General features: G+C 43.8%; 1 protein-coding gene across 2 annotated transcripts in view; it reads right to left on the bottom strand.

The window, feature by feature from the left end:
- Positions 1-1,056: 1,056 nt before the first annotated feature.
- ERC1 (ELKS/RAB6-interacting/CAST family member 1) overlaps positions 1,057-18,602 on the bottom strand; it is a 351,929-nt gene continuing 334,383 nt past the window's right edge. For both annotated transcript variants that reach the window (XM_054386713.1, XM_054386714.1), the window contains 2 exons: positions 17,661-17,849; positions 1,057-1,194 (listed from right to left, as the gene is read on the bottom strand). In XM_054386713.1, coding sequence (XP_054242688.1) covers positions 1,057-1,194; positions 17,661-17,849 — 327 coding nt within the window. The remainder of the gene's footprint in view (positions 1,195-17,660; positions 17,850-18,602) is intronic.

The following is an 18,602-nucleotide window of genomic DNA, read 5'->3' as shown; positions in this document are numbered from 1 at the left end:
TCAAATCATACTTTAAAGCTAAATGATGCAATTTTCTCATTTACAAAATGCCTAAAACTATTCTGAGGGCAGCCAGTGTTCACAAAGCTGTAGCCTGAAAAATTGGCAATAGACAAACTGCACAAGTTAAAGCTGCAAGGCTGACCTGGTGACCACACCTGCTCAAAGGGAGAGAGCTCTCTATAAAATAAGAACTTAACAAGACATAGACTTATGATGAGAAACCTCTGCTAAAAAAAAAAAAAAATCAGCCAAGAAATCAACAGATCAAAACAGTTACTGAAAAAATGCCTCACTTAGCAGTTCAGAGTCAGATCAGTGAAGAAGAGAAAAATCACAGTTCAGCAAACAGAAAGGACCAGTATGCCTACCTTGTTTCCCAGCTTCTAGATGAAGTGACTAAGGAACAAACAGGGGAAACTTTCCTTCCCTCTCTCTGTTAGTTAAGAACATAAGAAATATTGAGTCAGGCAGCAAGACCTGAGCTAGCTAGCTGATGCTGGCCAGCCATGAGCCATAATCAGAGCATGCTCAGGTTTGACTTTAGCACTATGAAGTTCATGCTTTGAGCTTTTATGAAAAAAAAAAAAAAACCCACCCCAAAAAATCCCCAAAACCCAAACCCCCAAAAAACAGAAGAAAGAGAAAAAAGCAATAAATGAAGGCAAGGCAAGAGCTACCCTTCTGCACCCTCATGGAGAACTGGAGCTACTTGTATCCAACAGAACCACCCCCTTCTTTGCTCAGTAGACTTGGAAGAGCTCTGCACCGCTATATCCAAAAGTCACCATCAACAAAGTCAATGGGGAAGTAGATTCTAGAGTAGAAAGGCAGTGAGAAGATGAATGCAAACATGACTGATTGATAATCACAGACAGGCAGAACCCAGAGAGCAGGTAGTTTTCAGAGGGGTTTTTTGTTTTGTTTTCTTTGTCAGTGTGCAGCAGAAGTTTCTGTTCCATTGTCTGTCTTTCACATTCCTCTCCATACTCATGGCTCCTCGGATTGCCTGGGCTTGGCCACTGTGTGCTGCTGCAGTGGGGCTGGTGGCCGAGGTCAGGATGACTCCTCGAGTGCATTGACAACTTGCTCCAGGATGTCAGGGCAGTGATCTGCTATCTGCTGTAAGATGGCGTTGGCAAACTCCTGCAGCTCTGCGCTCTCCTTCTCACCCTTCTCTAACTCGTCATGAAGCTGCAAGAGACACACAGGGCCATGGTCATTCTCTGCTCTGAAACATCTTCACCCTATTGTGAGACCTGCCCAGCAGGCTCAGCTCTGAGCTAAAACACTGCTCTAGAAAGGCAGCTAGCAGAGGTGCACTTCCAGGAGCAGCCCCTTCCCTGGGGACTCCCCTTACCTGAGTCTGGATGCTCTTCCCACACTTCATTTCACTTCACTCTACAGGACCTTGCTTGTGACCTTTCCCAGTTCCACATGGGAAAAGTAACTGACTTAGCTACCCCTGAGTAACTTCTATGATAAATATTACAAAACCTCCCTCTGCAGAATGTTTTTCTGAAAGCAAACTGTATTCCAGAAGCAATACAGCATTTTGCTAGGATGTTATGTTAAACAGTTTGACTTTTATTCATAAACAACAGGATGTTTCATAGGTCACTTCTTCAGAACCATTTCCCAGATGAAATGAATAGGAAGGTTACATAATTATACAGAATACATGCAAGAGTTAACCAGAATTCTAATTTTTCTCTGGAATTAATGATTTTCCAAGACTCTGTTTCCTAACTCATAAGCTGGCTACCCACAACTGTGGTTGGACACACATGGTTTTTGTTTACTAACTCTGTATTTCCTCTTGGATCATTCACTGTTCAGATTACTATAACTGGCTCAGGATGGGACACGGAACTTCAAAACTTATTCATTCTGACTACAATCTAGAAACTGTTTTGCCAGCAAGCGGTGTTGCAAGCCACACAACATACTGGATAGATGTATATAGGAACACAGTTTTTAGCTCTGAGCTTAATGCCATTGCCAGAATTAGGGGACCACAGAGTCTTAATGAAGAGAAGGGAACTTTTGCCTTTAGTAACCTGCCCAGCAATTGATCAAGTCCATGCTAGCCTGAGAACTGTGCAGAATCTCAGGTAAGGCTGTAGTTTGTGCCAGTTTGAATCACATAATTGTCAGGATTGGAAGGGACCTCAAGGATCATCCAGTTCCAACCACCCTACCATGGCCAGGGACACCTAACACTACAGCAGGTTGCTCACAGCCACATCCAGCCTGGCCTTAAAGACCTCCAGGGATGAGGCTTCCACCACCTCCCTGGGCAACCTGTTCCAGTGTCTCACCACCCTCATGGGGAAGAACTTCTTCCTTACATCCAATCTGAATCTCCCCTCCTCTAGCTTGGATCCATTCCCCCCAGTGCTATCACTCCCTGACACCCTCAAAAGTCCCTCCCCAGCTTTCTTGGAGCCTCCTTCAGATACTGGAAGGCCACAAGAAGGTCTCCTCAGAGCCTTCTCTTCTCCAGACTGAACAACATTGAACAACCCCAACTCTCTCAGCCTGTCCCCATAGGAGAGCAGCTCCAGCCCTCTGCTCATCCTTGCCTAAGGATCTAACAGAATAAGGAGAAGCAACACTCTTAGGAGATCAGATAATACAGACAGGGAAGATTGGATAAGCTCTTTCATACACTATCTATCAAAAAATATCTTTGTTTTTTTTCAGTGATGTACCTTTTTTCCCCTAATAAAGTGTATTCCCTATAAGACAAACATCTGTAACAGGTGCAGACACTTAGAGTTCAAAGTTTATTGCAAGCTTCTGCATCCAAAGTTCTTTGTCACTTCGAGCAGCTGTAGCAAGTAGCTTGTCTATATTTGAACCTTCATTTAAACTTGGTGGGGTTTTAGGATTATCTGTCAGTCCTGTAACATTTCTTCTTCCTAAGTGATGAGTATTTTGATTGGAACTGTCCTCTGTTAGTATATGACACAGAAAGAATGTCAGACTGTAATTTTTCATCCTTGAAAATGGACAACTGTCATTACAGAATCACAGAAATTATTCAGGTTGGAAAAGCCCCTCAGGATCACCAAGTCCAATCCAGAACCCTACTCTACAAGGTTCACTCCTAAACCATAGCCCCAAGCACCACATCCAAACCACCTTTAAACACATCCAGGCTTGGGGACTCCACCACCTTCCTGGGAAGCACATTCCAATGCCTGACCACTCTTGATGGGAAAAAATTCTTCCTACTGTCCAATCTAACCCTGCCCTGCTGCAGCTTGAGGCTTGTTCTATCACTATCTTTGTTCTATCACTAATTATCTGCGAGACGAGACCAGCACCAACCTCTTCACAACTTCCTTTCAGGTAGCTGCAGAGAGCCATGAGGTCTCCCCAGATCTATTTCTTGACTACAGTTTGTAACACTGCTTGTTGTAACTTTTCAAAAGGGAGAACTGTCAGGCAGCAAGACAATATGGATCATTTTGCCACCATAAAAGCACAATGCAGTGGGAAAGGTTATATTACTACAATTAAAATTTTAATTGGATACTACAGTATGTCTCTGTTTAGTGATGGTATAAAGTCAAACATGGGAGATTGCTACTTCAAGTAACTGCATAAACCCAAACAGCCTAAGAATAGCTATAGAATAAATACAAACACTTTTTAAGGAAGTTATGGTATAGACTTCTGTAGAGAAAAGTGAGAGAAAGGAAATTAAAAGGGTAAGCCTGCTACACTATTCCCTTTACTAGGCAGGGTAGCATATAGTAAATTATTTGGGCTTTGCATTGCTGAATGTTAGTTTCATGTGTTCTTATGTGCTTTGTTCCTACTGGCTGCTGTACTCACAGAACAGCTACATGGATCCAAGAGGGGCTTGTGCCAAGAATCACAATGCAAAAGCAACCTGATCCTGCTCTGTGGAGTGACATGAGCTGGGGAAGTGGGGAAAACGAGAGGGAGGGGAGCACTCTGAGCTCTGTAAGGGCTCTCGGGAGAGCAAGCAGGGAATTCATCACTAAGCCAGACTGGCTCAGAAAAGTCACACAGCCTGGTTCCAACAGCCTGGCAGAGTTATTAGTCAGAAACCTGCAATGGATGGATAAGCTTAGGAGAGGTCCAGTCAGCAAGCAGGACTGAAAGAGTCAGCACAGCCAGCCAGAAGCAGTGCTGTATATTGAAAGCCAGGGGACTGGACTTCAGGGACTGCCTCTGCCTCTCAGATTGCTCAGCCTAGTGAAATCCCAGCGATTTCAGGTGGCCCCAGTTACAGCAGCCTGCAAACCACCTAGCTGCTGGAACAATTCCATGGGACTGGTTTGAAGGCTGAACACAGAGACAGGGTCCCCTTGGCTTCCAGGGCCAGTGCAGATTTCACAGTGCCGTTCGGCAGATGGGTGGGAGGCTGTGAAGCCTGAGAGAGACAGCAAGCAGCGGGAGAAGCCAGCGATGCAATTCTCCTTTTCTTCATGCAGCTCCTGCAAGGGACCTCAGCTCTGGGCCCGCGGGAGGCGAGCCAGGAGAGGGCAGTGTGAGCAGAGACAGCTCCCGGTGCTCCTGCACCATCACCTGCCTAGCCTGCACCCCTGCCCCGGGCACCTCTGCCACATCCTCCAGATGAACCTCCGGGAAAGGACCAAGCAATTAAGTAATCAAATGCAAAAGCACTTCAAAGAGATTAACCTTCAAAACTGAAAGGAGGTCGTAGGACATCCCTGTGTGACCTGTGCTACATTCTATGGTCCTGCTCTGGCAGGGGGGTTGGACTCGATGACCTCTGGAGGTCCCTTCCAACCCCTAACATCCTGTGATCTCCTGTGACAAGGGATAAGACCCCTGCAGGATGTTGTTTTCAGTGGGGCAGTACTTCAAAGTCAGTGATGTTTCAGTTCCTTGTATTTATGTACTTACAAAACCAAGGAAATTGGCAATTTATGTATTTATAAAATCAAGGTAAGCCCAACAAAATAAACCCGTGCCAAAAATAAATCAAATGCAATCAAACAAAAGTAACCAACTCAACCAGAGGAAGAAAACATTTCCAAGAAGTAAGTTTTTTGACCATCCAGAGCCCAGAAAGAGATGGCTCTGAATGCTGAAGGCCAGCAATAACACTTTGCAAATTAGCACAGACAGAAAGCCTGCACAGCTGGCTGGCAGATGGCTGTAGTGAAATGTCTTTGAAGAAAACAGTAACCATAGCCTTGCATTGAGTTTTCTAGCTTTAGGTTTAATAATATGAAGACAGATTTAGAGAGTTGGGGTTGTTCAGTCTGGAGAAGAGAAGGCTCTGAGAAGACCTTCTTGTGGCCTCCCAGTATGTGAAGGGGGCTCCAAGAAAGCTGGCGAGGGACTTTTTAGGGTGTCAGGGAGTGATAGGACTGGGGGGAATGGAACAAAAATAGAAATGGGTAGATTCAGATTTTAGGAGGATTTTAGGAAGAAGTTCTTCCCCATGAGGGTGGTGAGACACTGGCACAGGTTGCCCAGGGAGGTGGTGGAAGCCTCATCCCTGGAGGTTTTTGCAGCCAGGCTGGATGTGGCTGTGAGCAACCTGCTGTAGTGTGAGGTGTCCCTGCCCATGGTAGAGGGGGTTGGAACTGGATGAGCCTTGAGGTCCCTTCCAACCCTGACAGTTCTGTGATTCTATGATTTCTACTTAAACAAAGACAGCCTGGACTGTGTGTCTGGTCCCAGCATTTCTGTCCCACATATGTCACCTCCGCTTACATCAGTCCTTTCACAAACAGCTGTGAGCAGCACACGTCACTCCTTGTCCAGACAAGCTCCCTGATGGGGAACATCCAGTTCTCCATGGTGTAACTTAATTCACCTAAATGTTCAGCAGCCCAAATTGTAGGGAAGTTTGTCTAAAAGTATTCCTACCAACTCTGCTCCTGGGGTCCTAAATTTTCTATTTGCAACTGTAAATGAAAGTAGTTTCATTTTAATATGAAAATAAAGGAGTGTGAACAGTCCTTCCCTCTTGGCATTTTCAGCTGAGGATATGAGGAGATTCAAAGACTTGCCTGGTAGAAATGACCAAAAAGGAGAAGGTGAGGCCAGAAACATTTGCCTAGTTGATTAAAAGTAAAAATAGACAGCTCAGAAGGAAAAAGGATAGCAAGGACCCCAGAAGTACTTCATAGTATTTATACTTTATCTTTGGATAGAAGAACAGAAAGGACCTTCAGCATCTCAGGGGAATGGAGGCTTGCAGATAATCTGCAATAGATTTAGTCACTTTTCACCACTGTTGTCCTCCTTCCTGGGTTTAGAGCAAGTTGTGATACAAATACTTTTCCATTTATAGTTAAACTGCATCAGGGGAAAAAAAACCCACCCCAAACAATTCACTGTGAATTTAGCTTGCATTGTGCTTCTCTGCTCCAAGATATTCCAGAACTTATTTAAAGGTTAACTGGCTTCATAAATAACTTCATAGATAAGAAAGAGGATGCACATTAGGTGAGTTGTGAAGCACTAAGCCTTTGCTTATGCCATGATGTAAACAAGGCAAAATGAAGCCAAGGTCCTTTAAAAATTTATGCATATGGAGGAGGTTTACTCCCCAAAGAGTTATTCTCCTCTTGTTAACAAATCTATAAAAACATTGATACCATAAATTATATCAACATTATATAACATTATATAAAAAAGATAATGATCTATAAATTAGTATATATGATTATATAAATGATTATATTAAATTATATCAATATATTATATAAATATAATTAACAAACAGCAGTAGTATCTCATCTCAGGCCATGGACAGTGAAACTGAAGTATGAGGAGCTTGTAAAGCAGCACAAAAAGAAAGCTAACTGCAGGACTTGCACAATGTTGCAATACCAGCATCTGGAACTATGTTTCTCCAAAGTTTAGATGTTTTTGGATCAGGCTATGGTTAGTCAAAAAATATGTTTACTGTTTAAAGTAGTAAGAAATAAGCATCAGACGGAAATTCAACTGATTTAATCTTAACCTTTGTTTTGTCTCAAAATACATTACAGGACACCGAATCTCAGGCCAAGGGTTAGGGCCTTCTGCATAGAACCATAGAATGGTTTGGGTTAGAAGAGACCTTAAAGACCATCCAGCTCCAACCTCCCTCCATGGGCAGGGACACTTTCCACCAGCCCAGGTTGCTCAAGGCCTCATCCTCATCTTCCCCTGTACTCAGCACTGGTCAGGCCACACCTTGAGTCCTGTGTCCAGTTCTGGGCTCCTCAATTCAAGAGAGATGTTGAGGTACTGGAAGGTGTCCAGAGAAGGGCAAGGAGGCTGGGGAGGGGTCTGGAGCACAGCCCTGTGAGGAGAGGCTGAGGGAGCTGGGGGTGTTTAGCCTGGAGAAGAGGAGGCTCAGGGCAGACCTCATTGCTGTCTACAACTACCTGAAGGGAGGTTGTAGCCAGGTGGGGGTTGGTCTCTTCTCCCAGGCAGTGACAGAACAAGAGGACACAGTCTCAAGCTGTGCCAGGGGAGGTCTAGGCTGGATGGTAGGAGGAAGTTCTTCACAGAGAGAGAGATTTGCCTTTGGAATGTGCTGCCCAGGGAGGTGGTGGAGTTGCTGTCCCTGGAGATGTTCAAGAAAAGCCTGGATGAGGCACTTAGTGCCATGGTCTGGTTGACTGGATAGGGCTGGGTGACAGGTTGGACTGATCTTGGAGTTCTCTTCCAACCTGGTTGATTCTATGATCCATCCTAGCCCCTCTCCAAGGAGGGGGCATCCACAACCTTCCTGGACAGCCTGCTCCACCACCCTCACCCTATAGAATTTTCTTCTGCTATTGGTGGCTTTGCAAACGTGGTGGGGAATTGTCTGGATCTGCTGCATGTTCCCAGACCAGGTTCAATATGTGTGTTTGAAGGCACAAGAGCCAGTTACATGAAAACCTTTCCTTCTCAGCTACAGGCCTATAAAAGGGCCAAAAGTAAAGGTTAGGAATATAGAAATCTCAGCCTGCCCAACTTATAAAAGTAAAAGCCATGTAGAACCTGATGTATTTTTGTCTCTCTGGAAATTCTGGTGTTAATGCTAGCTTTTTCAAAAACATTTCAAATGTCCATTTAAAAATTAAAGTAAGATTTCAAATTAAACCTTCTGCCTTGACTTTTAAGATGGTGTGAACTTTGAAAACATGTTTTAAATGTATTGAAATGATTTGAATACATCTTACAACCAGTTTTGACAAAAAACCCTGCAAGTTTTGATGCCTCTTGCACCATAAATTTGAAATAACTTTGCACATAAGATTTATCCTGCACTCATAAGCACTTCGAAGCTTTGTGAATAATGGAAATATTCTCCTTCTCCTTCTCCCCCTCCTTCTCCTTCTCCCCCTCCTTCTCCTTCTCCTTCTCCTCCTTCTCCTTCTCCTTCTCCTTCTCCTTCTCCTTCTCCTTCTCCTTCTCCTTCTCCTTCTCCTTCTCCTTCTCCTTCTTTCTCCTTCTCCTTCTTCTCCTTCTCCTTCTCCCCCTCCTTCTCCTCCTTCTTCTTCTTCTCCTTCTCCTTCTCCTTCTCCTTCTCCTTCTCCTTCTCCTTCTCCTTCTCCTTCTCCTTCTCCTTCTCCTCCTATTTCCTTGGTAATGAATCAACTTCAAAATCATATAAATGGGCTAAAGGCGTAAAATAAATCCTTGTAAGTTATATTTTGCATTTGAATGGAGAAGTTTTCCTGCATATCCTGCACTTGCAGGTAATATGTCCATCCTCCAGCTACAGCAGTAATTGATTTCACAGTCAGAGGACAATTTTCTGTTCATGTAAATGCTGGTGTATGCTACACACTAAAAATTAATTAATGCTGCTACTGTGAACAGAAAGTTGTTATTCTGTGGCTAAGTACAACAAATAATAGTAACTGCCTGTACCACAGGGCTGTCTCCTAGGGTCAGGCACCACTGACCTAAGCATGCATAACACAAGGAAACCTCACAACCCTAATAATCATCTCTAACAACTCACAGTTCTGCACATTCAAGGTGCTGTGAAAGAGTTAGGCAGCTCCTTCTTCTAGTTCCAGGTGCAGTGCATTACCTTAGGTGTCACTTCACTCTCTTGAAGCAAATTGCTAGACACTGCCAGAATTCTCTGTGATGAACCCTTCCTGCTGGGCTTGTACCTTGCCCTTCGCTTTCTCTGATGATGAACCAGTCAGGCCTCTGTGTCACCACAGGGACTCTGCCTGTTTAGACAAGGCAGTACCTAATAGTCATACAGAAAATTCACCTGTCTGCAAGGCCAATCTTAAATACCTCTCTTATGTGTCCTAGATGATGAGTTGTGGAAAAGGGCAGAGGGTTAGCAGGCAGCGATAGTTTTGTTCCTGAGGAGCACAAAATAGAGAGGAAAGGATAAAGCAGGAAGTACTTGAATGAAATGCTGCAGTTATATGCAGCCAGTTATTTCAGGATCAGAGCTAGAGCCCTGCCTACCCTTTCTCTTGAAAAGGAAGTTCATTGTGTTCATTATGAAGTCATGGAGAATTCTGTTAGTGATGAAATTCCTGACAGATACTCCACAAGAGAAAGTCCTATGGGATATTTTGTTTCATACAATCCCGTGAGCCTGACAAGCTGACCTGGCTGCTCCTCTGTGTGGTTCCTTTTGTCCAGGAAGGATACCCACAGAGGCCACCCCACCGACCCCTTCACAGCCAAGCAGAATCCATAGCAGGGGCTCATGACAGGAGAGGCTGCAAAAAGCTTCTAAGAGGACCACTGTGTCTCAGCAAGGCACAGAGTAACAGAACTTGTGATTAATAGCAGAACATATGGAGAGGTGAGCTGCCCTCAAAAGAACAAGGTAATAGATCAGACTGCTTCATCCTCTAGGAACTGCTTGAAATGAGAGCACAGGAAATTTTTGACACACCACTCCCACACCCATATTAAACACTTGGCCATGTCCTGAAAGCAGCATTTTTCTCCTTCTATCTCTTTTTAAGTTAGGAGTAAACAATGTTACTGATTGATAGGATATATTTTAATTAAAGCTAGCAATTCCATGCACAAATGCAAATAGATTATGGTAAGATGTTGTGGATATGGCCAAGTTATGGACAATGTTTGTGACTTCAATCAGTATTTAAAAACTATAACACTGATCCCAAGCTCTTATCCTCACCCCAAATCTTAATTTAATGTAAAAGTCCAAAATGCTGTAATGTGCCATCACTGTAGAGAGCTCCTATACCCAGTGCTTTCTCAACTAAACTCAGGAAATATATTTGCACATGAAGAAGAAAAATTGTTGCAATTATTACTTCTATGATTGTTTCTAACAGAGGCCAGAAGCGAGCTGCTTGATTTTAAAATACCTTATGCATCCCCATAAGATTACCAATTAAAAATAAATGACATAAATCAGGTGGGGGAGACAACAAGGGAAGAGCAGTCAGAGAATCACAGAATCACAGAACACTAGAGGTTGGAAGGGACCTCCAGAGATCATCCAGTCCAACCTCCCTGCCAAAGCAGGATCACCCAGGGCAGTCTGCACAGGAATGCATCCAGGTGGGGTTGTGTGATGGTTTGAAACTGTCTTTTTATTTTTTTCCTTGTAAAGTTCAAAACAGAGAAAGTGAAAGAATGTAAATAAGTCACTATTGGGTGTAAGAAAGCAAAATAACGATTGTTCTAAACACTTCCATTGGATAGATAGAAATGTTTAAGAACTATTACCCAAAACAAAGTGGGCACTCTGCACATTCTGCGTTCGGCAGTGGGGGCAGTTGCTGGGCTGTCTGGCTGCTGTTTTCTTCTTCTCTTCTGGCTGAAGATAACACGTACTGACCTTGGCAGCTAAGTTAACAACTTTCTGCTTAACTAACTCTGCTTTCTCTCCAAGGGGGGTCTGAGGGGGAAGCTCCTGGGAGAGAGAGGCCCCTTTGGGAGGGTCCCCTTGGGGGGAAGCAAAGGGAGATCGATTGTGCTTTTTCTGTTGATTGTATATATTTGTGAATGTTGTGAATTTTGTATATTTGTACATATTCATTGCATTTCATCGTAGATTGTAGACTCTGCTTGTAAATACAGCCTTCATTTGCTTCCAGACTGAGCTAGCCTGGTTATTGTTGGTGGGGGGGGGGGAATTTCAGCTCACACCAACACAGGTTGGAAAGTGTCCAGAGAAGAAGACTCCACAACCTCTCTGGGAAGCCTCTTCCAGGGCTCTGTCACCCGTACTGTAAAGAAGTTTCTCCTCATGCTGAGGTCAGAGAAGAAAGACAGGGTGAACTCTGAAGTAATAGGGTAATGCAGAACAACTAAAATGCAAGCCAGGGCTGAGTAATTACAGAAACCAAGATATTTCTCATAGATGATACAGAAATAATAACACAAGTGGGATCTGAACAAAGTGCACAGGATGTTTGTAAAACAGCTGTTTGTAACCTAGTGAAGTTTACACCACTGGCAATGCTATTTGTATAACAAATTTAAAAGTGTGCTTAATCCTCTCAGAATTCAGTTTGAAAATGGAACTCCATCCATGTGGCGTGGCGTCCTCTCAGACAGAAAGCTTAACACTCACCTGCTGAGAGGGAAATATTAAATATCTGCTATGTAAATTATGCTCTTTGGAGAGCAGTGAAGGGGAAAAGGACCTGGGGGTCCTGGTGGATGGAAGGTTGACCATGAGCCAGCAATGTGCTCTGGTGGCCAAGAAGGCCAAAGGCATCCTGGGGTGGTGAGTAGGTCCAAAGAGGTTCTCCTGCCCCTCTACTCTGCCCTGGCGAGGCTGCATCTGAAATATTGTGTCCAGTTCTGGGCTCCTCAGTTCAAGAAGGACCTCAGGGAACTGCTTGAAAGAGTCCAGCACAGAGCCACAAAGATAATTGAGTGGAACATCTTCCTTATGAGGAGAGCCTGAGGGAGCTGAGGGTTCTGTAGCTTGGAGAGGAGGAGCCTGAGAGGTGACCTCCTTCATGTTGATAAAGATGTGCAGGGTGAGTGCCCAGAGGCTGGAGCCAGGCTCTGCTGGGTGATGCCCAATGCCAGCACAAGGGGAAGTGGTGGAAGCTGAGGCATAGGAAGTTCCATGGAAGCATGAGGAGGAATCTTTTTCCCTGAGAGGGTGACAGAGCCCTGGAACAGGCTGCCCAGGAGGGCTGTGGAGTCTCCCTCTCTGGAGATATTCCAAACCCACCTGGATGTGTTCCTGTGTGATCTGTTCTAGGTGCTCCTGCTCTGGCAGGGGGGTTGGACTGGATGAGCTTTGGAGGTCCCTTCCAGCCCCTAACATTCTGTAATTCTGTGGAACCAAGCCATGACTATTTAGCTGATACAGCAAGTTGTTTCTGATATGGTGAAGTGACATTATCACCTTTTTTCCTCCTCTGCTTTGAGCAGCTGAGCAGAAAAGACATCCTTGCTTTCTTGAGAAAGGATCAGCAGGCAGGAATCCCTGAATGGTCTGTACTTTGGCTGAAGCTGGCACACAGAAGACAACCCTTCTTCACCACAAAGGCTCGTCTATGACCACCATGACTTTAAAAAAGGGCTCTCTCTCTCTAACTCATAGCCAAAGCAGTCACAGGGTTAGTAGTGCACCATGTTAGTAATGGGGTAGTGGGACAAGCTCTACAGCAGGTGTCTTCCAAGGGTGTAATTATGACAGTACATCTGCCCAGGCCCTACACGCTGCTGGTGATGCCCAGGTCACAATTCAAATGCTGCAGGACACATCTCTGGGGAAAGAGGAACAGGTTGATGATGTGGGAAAAAAATGGTGTCTGAGGGCCTGCAGAAATAGGCAGGACTCCACCAGGCTGGACAAAGCCAGGACATGTTGGAAAGAGCCACCAGTGGCAGGGAGCCAGAAAGCAAAATGCATCCTTGTACTCCTAAGGTTAAGAAAACTATTTTAGATGGATAGGTCCTCTTCTGGTGGAAGCAAAAAAATCCAGTTGTTTTTTTGAATGACTGTCCCTGTAGGAGCTTTTGAAAAGAAGAAGCTCTCCATAATGTGAGGCACCACATGTTTTAGAACTGGACTGGAAGTGCTAAGAAACATTTACAATAATGCTTAAGCTATTAACAGAACAAACACTGTTGCCTACTGCTAATGTCGGGTTGCTCTCTTTGTCTCTTTTTACCTTCTCACACTGCTGCCTTCCAACCACAGTGGAGCACACCACCAACATATTTACATGATAATTTCCAACAGTTTCTGTTTCTACTCCACTCTTTCCTTTTGTAGAGATAAGAGAAAAAGAAAATCTGAACTTCAACTTAAAAGGTGAACTGTATTGTTATGTTCTTACTGTCATTTCCTTCCAGGCAGGAATAAAATCCCTCACTTAAAGGCAACCTTCTGAAATATGCAACAGTAGTAATTGTACAGAGCCCCATGAACATAATGATAAGCCTAGGACAAAGTGGAAGAAAATATTGATTTGATAGAAATTGCTAGGATAATGAGTGAATGAATGAATGAATGAATGGAGGTTTTATTTCATAGTGTCAAGACTTACAACATATTTCCTTCCTTCTGGTAACTTCTGTTTATTAATAAGAAAGGTTGAACAGGGCATGAACTGGTCAAAGGAGGACAGTTCCAGAAACAGTTCTGATAAACTTCTTTGGGGACCCTGGGTTACAACTGTCTCAAAGGAGCATTTTCCACCCCATGAATAACTTAATGACAGGGTTCCAAGCACTGTTGGCTCTGCATTGTCCACATCTTACTCTAGTATACAGGTTTGAGTTTAGACTTTGAGATACCAAAGTACTAGCTCCAGGCCTTCATTGTTACAAATGGACCAAAATTTCATTGCAGTAAGTCAGCTTCACAAAATGCCAGCAACAAATGAGACAGCATCTTGGCTCCATATTTTAATTAGCATCAGTTTAATTACTGAGGAATAGAGCTGAACTTCATGGCAGCATAAAGAAACATGAGAGATACCAATCAAGCACTGAGAGGTCACAACATGGTGTATGTGGCAATAAACTGCCCTCAGAGCCATGGTGCTGATGCTGACAGATGCTTCTCTGACAACAGCTGAAGTTTCACTGTGGATGTGCTGGAAGAGTGAAAAGCTTACATCTACCAGAAGAAGCTACAGAAAACTCCTACTCTTTGTATCTGACCCTTCCCAGTAGGTATGAGAGACCTACAGGGGGTATTAGCTATGATGAAGCCTGGCAGGACCAACCTTCACCAGGAATAGTTGCTGCAGTGGGAAATCACAGCTCCAACAGCAGCAGCATGAAAATGAATTCTCAACTATTTAAGAAAAAAAATCCACGAACCCTCCAAAGTAAATCAGAGTCAATAATCCCATTGGTAAGAAATGGATACATTGGCATCATTCTTACACATTATTGGTGTTCAGTTAAATGTATCCTCCCTAATCATGTTAGCACTTAACATTCAAGAGGATTAATTTTTTCCCACTGAGGCTTGTGAAGCATTATCTACAGCAGATCATATTAGAAGGGACAGGAATGAATTTAATGCACTGGATTTCAAATCATTTACAAAACTCATTAACATTCCAAAGATGTAAAATGGGTATCCCTGTGATGGGCTTCTGCAAATCTGGAGAGCTGATTTGCAGCCCCCATGGGAATACTTTGAGCACAAAGGAAATTCTGCAGCTGGAAGCAGAAAAGCTCCACAACTTCAATGAAAAACCTGCTTTGCAAATTGAAATATATCATTGGCTTGTGTTTTTCAGCAGAAGCATGCTCAATGAAATCTATGTGAGCACAGGAAAGCAGAGAGACTGCTACATTTGATTTTAGCTGATGTTAGTTATGCATGGGAATTACAAGCAGAGCAGTAAATTGTGGTGATAGCAATACAGAATTAACACAATAATAGGAAAGGACTGAAAAATAATTTTTTTTCTTCACTAGGACAACTTAGAAAATTACTTTTCTCAAAATGGATACTTAAATGCTCTCTTTACTATGTCATCCCCCTAAGTGCTGCTAACAGAAGAGCAAAGTTTGAGAAATACTATCTTGTAATAGACCATGAGACAGAACTGGAAAGAAAACAGATGCTGGTTTGCACTGAAAGACTTCTCTATTTTAATTACCCACACTCTCTTGATCGTAAGAGAGACATAGATCTGTTGGAACAAGTCCAGAGGAGGGCCACAAAGGTGATCCAGGGGCTGGAACACCTCTGCTATGAGGACAGGCTGAGGGAACTGGAGTTATTCAGCCTGGAGAAGAGAAGACTCCGGGAGGACATTAGAGCTGCCTTCCAATAGCTGAAGGGATCCTGCAGGAAGGCTGCAGAGGGACTTTGTAATTTACAGTGTCCACCCTGTGGAAGAAATTCTTCACCATGAGGAAGCAAAATTCTGGAATGGATTGTCCAGAGAGGTTGTGGATGCCCCCTCCCTGGAGATGTTCAAGGCCAGGTTGGATGCGGCCTTGAGTAACCTGGGCTGGTTGAGAGATGTCCCTGCCCATGGCAGGGAGGTTGCATTAGATGATCTCTAAGGTCTCTTCCAGCCTAAGCCCTTCTATGATTCTATGAGGATTCTATGAAATAGAAGATGTCACCGATCACCACAGATCCTGATTTTATTAAAACCATCACAGCTGTAACAGATTAGTCAATTCAGGGACACCCAAGCTTTGCCCACATCCAGTCTTTACTTTGGTTTTCAGAGATGTCTCATGTGTCACAGTACATTAGAGGTTGGGAGGGGCCTCCAGAGATCATCCAGTCCAATCCCCCTGCCAGAGCAGCATCACCCAGGGCAGTCTGCACAGGAATGCATCCAGGTGGGGTTGAAAAGTCTCCAGAGAAGGAGACTCCACAACCTCTCTGGGCAGCCTGCTCCAGGGCTCTGTCACTCTGACACTAAAGAAGTTTCTCCTCATGTTGAGCTGAAACCTTCTGTGTTCAAGATTGAACCTGTTGTTCCTTGTCTTACTGCTGTGCACCACTGAATAGAGCCTGGCCCCCCCCACTTGACACCCACCCCTCAGCTATTGATAGACATTGATCAGATCCCCTCTCAGCCTTCTCTGCTCCAGACTAAACAGGACTCTCAGTCTCTCCTCATAAGGGAGGTGCTCAAGTCCCCTAACGTATGTGCTACGGGTTTTGTCACCTGGTGCTCCATCCCTACCTGACACACAAGGCAGTTAAAACAGTATGGCTCACGTTTTCATCTACAACACAGGAGCCACAGTTCCTTAATCCATTACACTGAAAAAAAAATTAATCTTGTAGCAGGGATTACAGAACCCAAGAGGCACATAAAATGCTGCCTCTGGGTGTGTAGAGGCTGGCAGACTCTGCAGGACAAAGGCATGTGTGAGGTCTCTAGATGCAAATGTAGGTATCAAGTGAGGCACACAGCACAGGCTGAACTCAGCAAATGTACAGAGACAGCGATCCACTCTCCTGTGCCATCTAGACCCTGTTACAGGCATCTCTATCTCCAGAGCTCTGCTCTTTTTTATCATTTGTTCAACCTCCTTCTGCTGGCTTCCTGTAATTAGGCTGCTGAGCTGCTCTCCCCAGTTCTAAATTCAGCCTCAAGTTGAAAGCGCAAAGAAATGAGCTTAAATATCACAAAAGAAGAAAACCTGAGCTGAAGTGTTCAGGATAGCTCAAGACAGTGTTCACTGACCCACAAATCCACTTTTGACTGTATAGGCCTTACACTAGTGTGTGTGCACATTGAATACATTTTGGTATAGACATATGAAAGTAAATGATGTACTAAAAAACCAACCTGGCATTCTAATCCAAAGTCTGGGCCAAAAAGGCAAAAACTTGTCATATTTATTTCTGGTACAAGTTCCTTACAGTAGTTTAACTAAGAAAAAAAAAAAAACAATGCCAACAGCAACAAAAAAATCAGTAATAGGAGTAACATTTAAAAACTGAGCAGAGATGTAGGAAGGAATGATAAAAAAAGGTTGTAGGGAATGATGAACTGTAATCTGAAACAAGAGATAAAAACTGTCAGTGAATGGATTAAGGAAGGCAAGGCTTCACCACAGCTGGGAGAAAGGAAGATTATTTCAGTACATGAGTTATAGCTGGATTGACAGTCTCTGTAGAGACTTAGAGTAGGTGTTACCAAACCCTTTCAGTTCTATATTACAACACTCCTCAAAATACACTGTTGGGCTTCTGAGACCACCCTGTGAGCATCTGCACAATCATGTGTGTTGCACCTAGCACACTGGGTCCAAATCTCGAGGTAGGTACCCAGGTAAGGTGGCAAGCAGGAATAATTACTGGAAGAACATACTGTAACAGAAGGCAAAGGCATTGCATTCATTTACAGAAAGTGACTCATTAAAATGTGCCAGTTAGAATATAAATGGGGAATGCCCTTAAAATAAGATCTAAGATCCCTATGACTACACTAAGTTATAAAGGGCAGCTAACATTTGTTAACAGATAAAGCATGGCAGGAGTGGTATCTCTTGGTTTGATTTCCCATGAGTGTGTAGAAGCACAGCCTCAAGCAGAGATAAAAGCCCAGATGAAATTCCATAAGAAATGGCAATGATTCCAAAACTTATTGACTCCTCCTATCAGCTTCAGCATCCTTGCTATCTGTTTTCACCACTTACAGAGTAGTTTCCCAGCGTTTTGGTGTGGCACATCAGTAAGACCTACGTCAACAGTTCAGGCCCTTGTTCAGAGCTTCAGAGCACAAACTCACCTGCTCCTGGGTCATCTTCTGCAGCTCTGTCTCCCAAGCTGCCCGGTCATCATCCAGGTGGTAGGAAGCAGGTGGGGTGAGTCCACGCAGAATCAGGGGGTCACGGTCATGGCAGAGGGCTGTCAGATGTCCAATGTACAACTTCAACTTGCTGCGATTCTGGTCAAGTTCTAAGAGGGGCTGAATTATCTGGAATGTGAGAACAGAGACAGTGAGGCACAGCCAGAGAGCCAAGCAATGGTGAAGGCAAAGCTCAGCCCCTAAGCTGCAGTGTTGTTCAGTTTCATACTGGAAGAAACCTGAACACCCTCTTTCCATCGCCCCCAGGCTCCTATCCAATAGCCCAGCCACCATCCTGCTGAAGCAGAAAGAAATAACTGCACTAGGGGAAGGGGACATGGTGATGGTAGCTGTCTGAGTAATGTTTGATGATATGGGTAAAAAATGGAACAGTATTAAGTTGAATACATTAACTGTACTGATTATCCAGCAGTGCTTCAGTCAACTGCTTTAAGCCCCTGCTTCAAGGATATTAATTTTCCTGACCAAAGGTGTCTGTCCACAACTGTGGCAACAGCAACGTAGATATTAACTACTTTTGCCACAGAACATTTTCACTGTAACTTAAGTATGCAGTTAACATATTCTAAAGAGAATAGTTTCAAATGATGCTGTTTGTTTCTAAGGTGAATGTATCCCTACTGTAGAAAGTAATAGAGACATATTTGACATATAAATGTGCCACTTAAATCTTATTTTAAGACATAGTTCTCTATAATGTTTCTGTTGCTAAGATGTAGACTTCTACAGTTTCAAAAAGGCAATGATCTTCATTTATTACCCAAGTCAGATTCAATACAGCAGGCTAAAAAAAAATAAAACCAAAGGACTTCAGTGTCATGTTTTAGAGAGTGGACAGGAGCTCTTTTCCCCCTCCCCAGA

The sequence above is a fragment of the Indicator indicator genome, chromosome 14 (genome assembly GCF_027791375.1).
Source record: "Indicator indicator isolate 239-I01 chromosome 14, UM_Iind_1.1, whole genome shotgun sequence".
Lineage (NCBI taxonomy): Eukaryota > Metazoa > Chordata > Aves > Piciformes > Indicatoridae > Indicator > Indicator indicator.
Note: the sequence above shows the minus strand (reverse complement) of the source record. Positions and strands in the feature narration are given on the sequence as shown.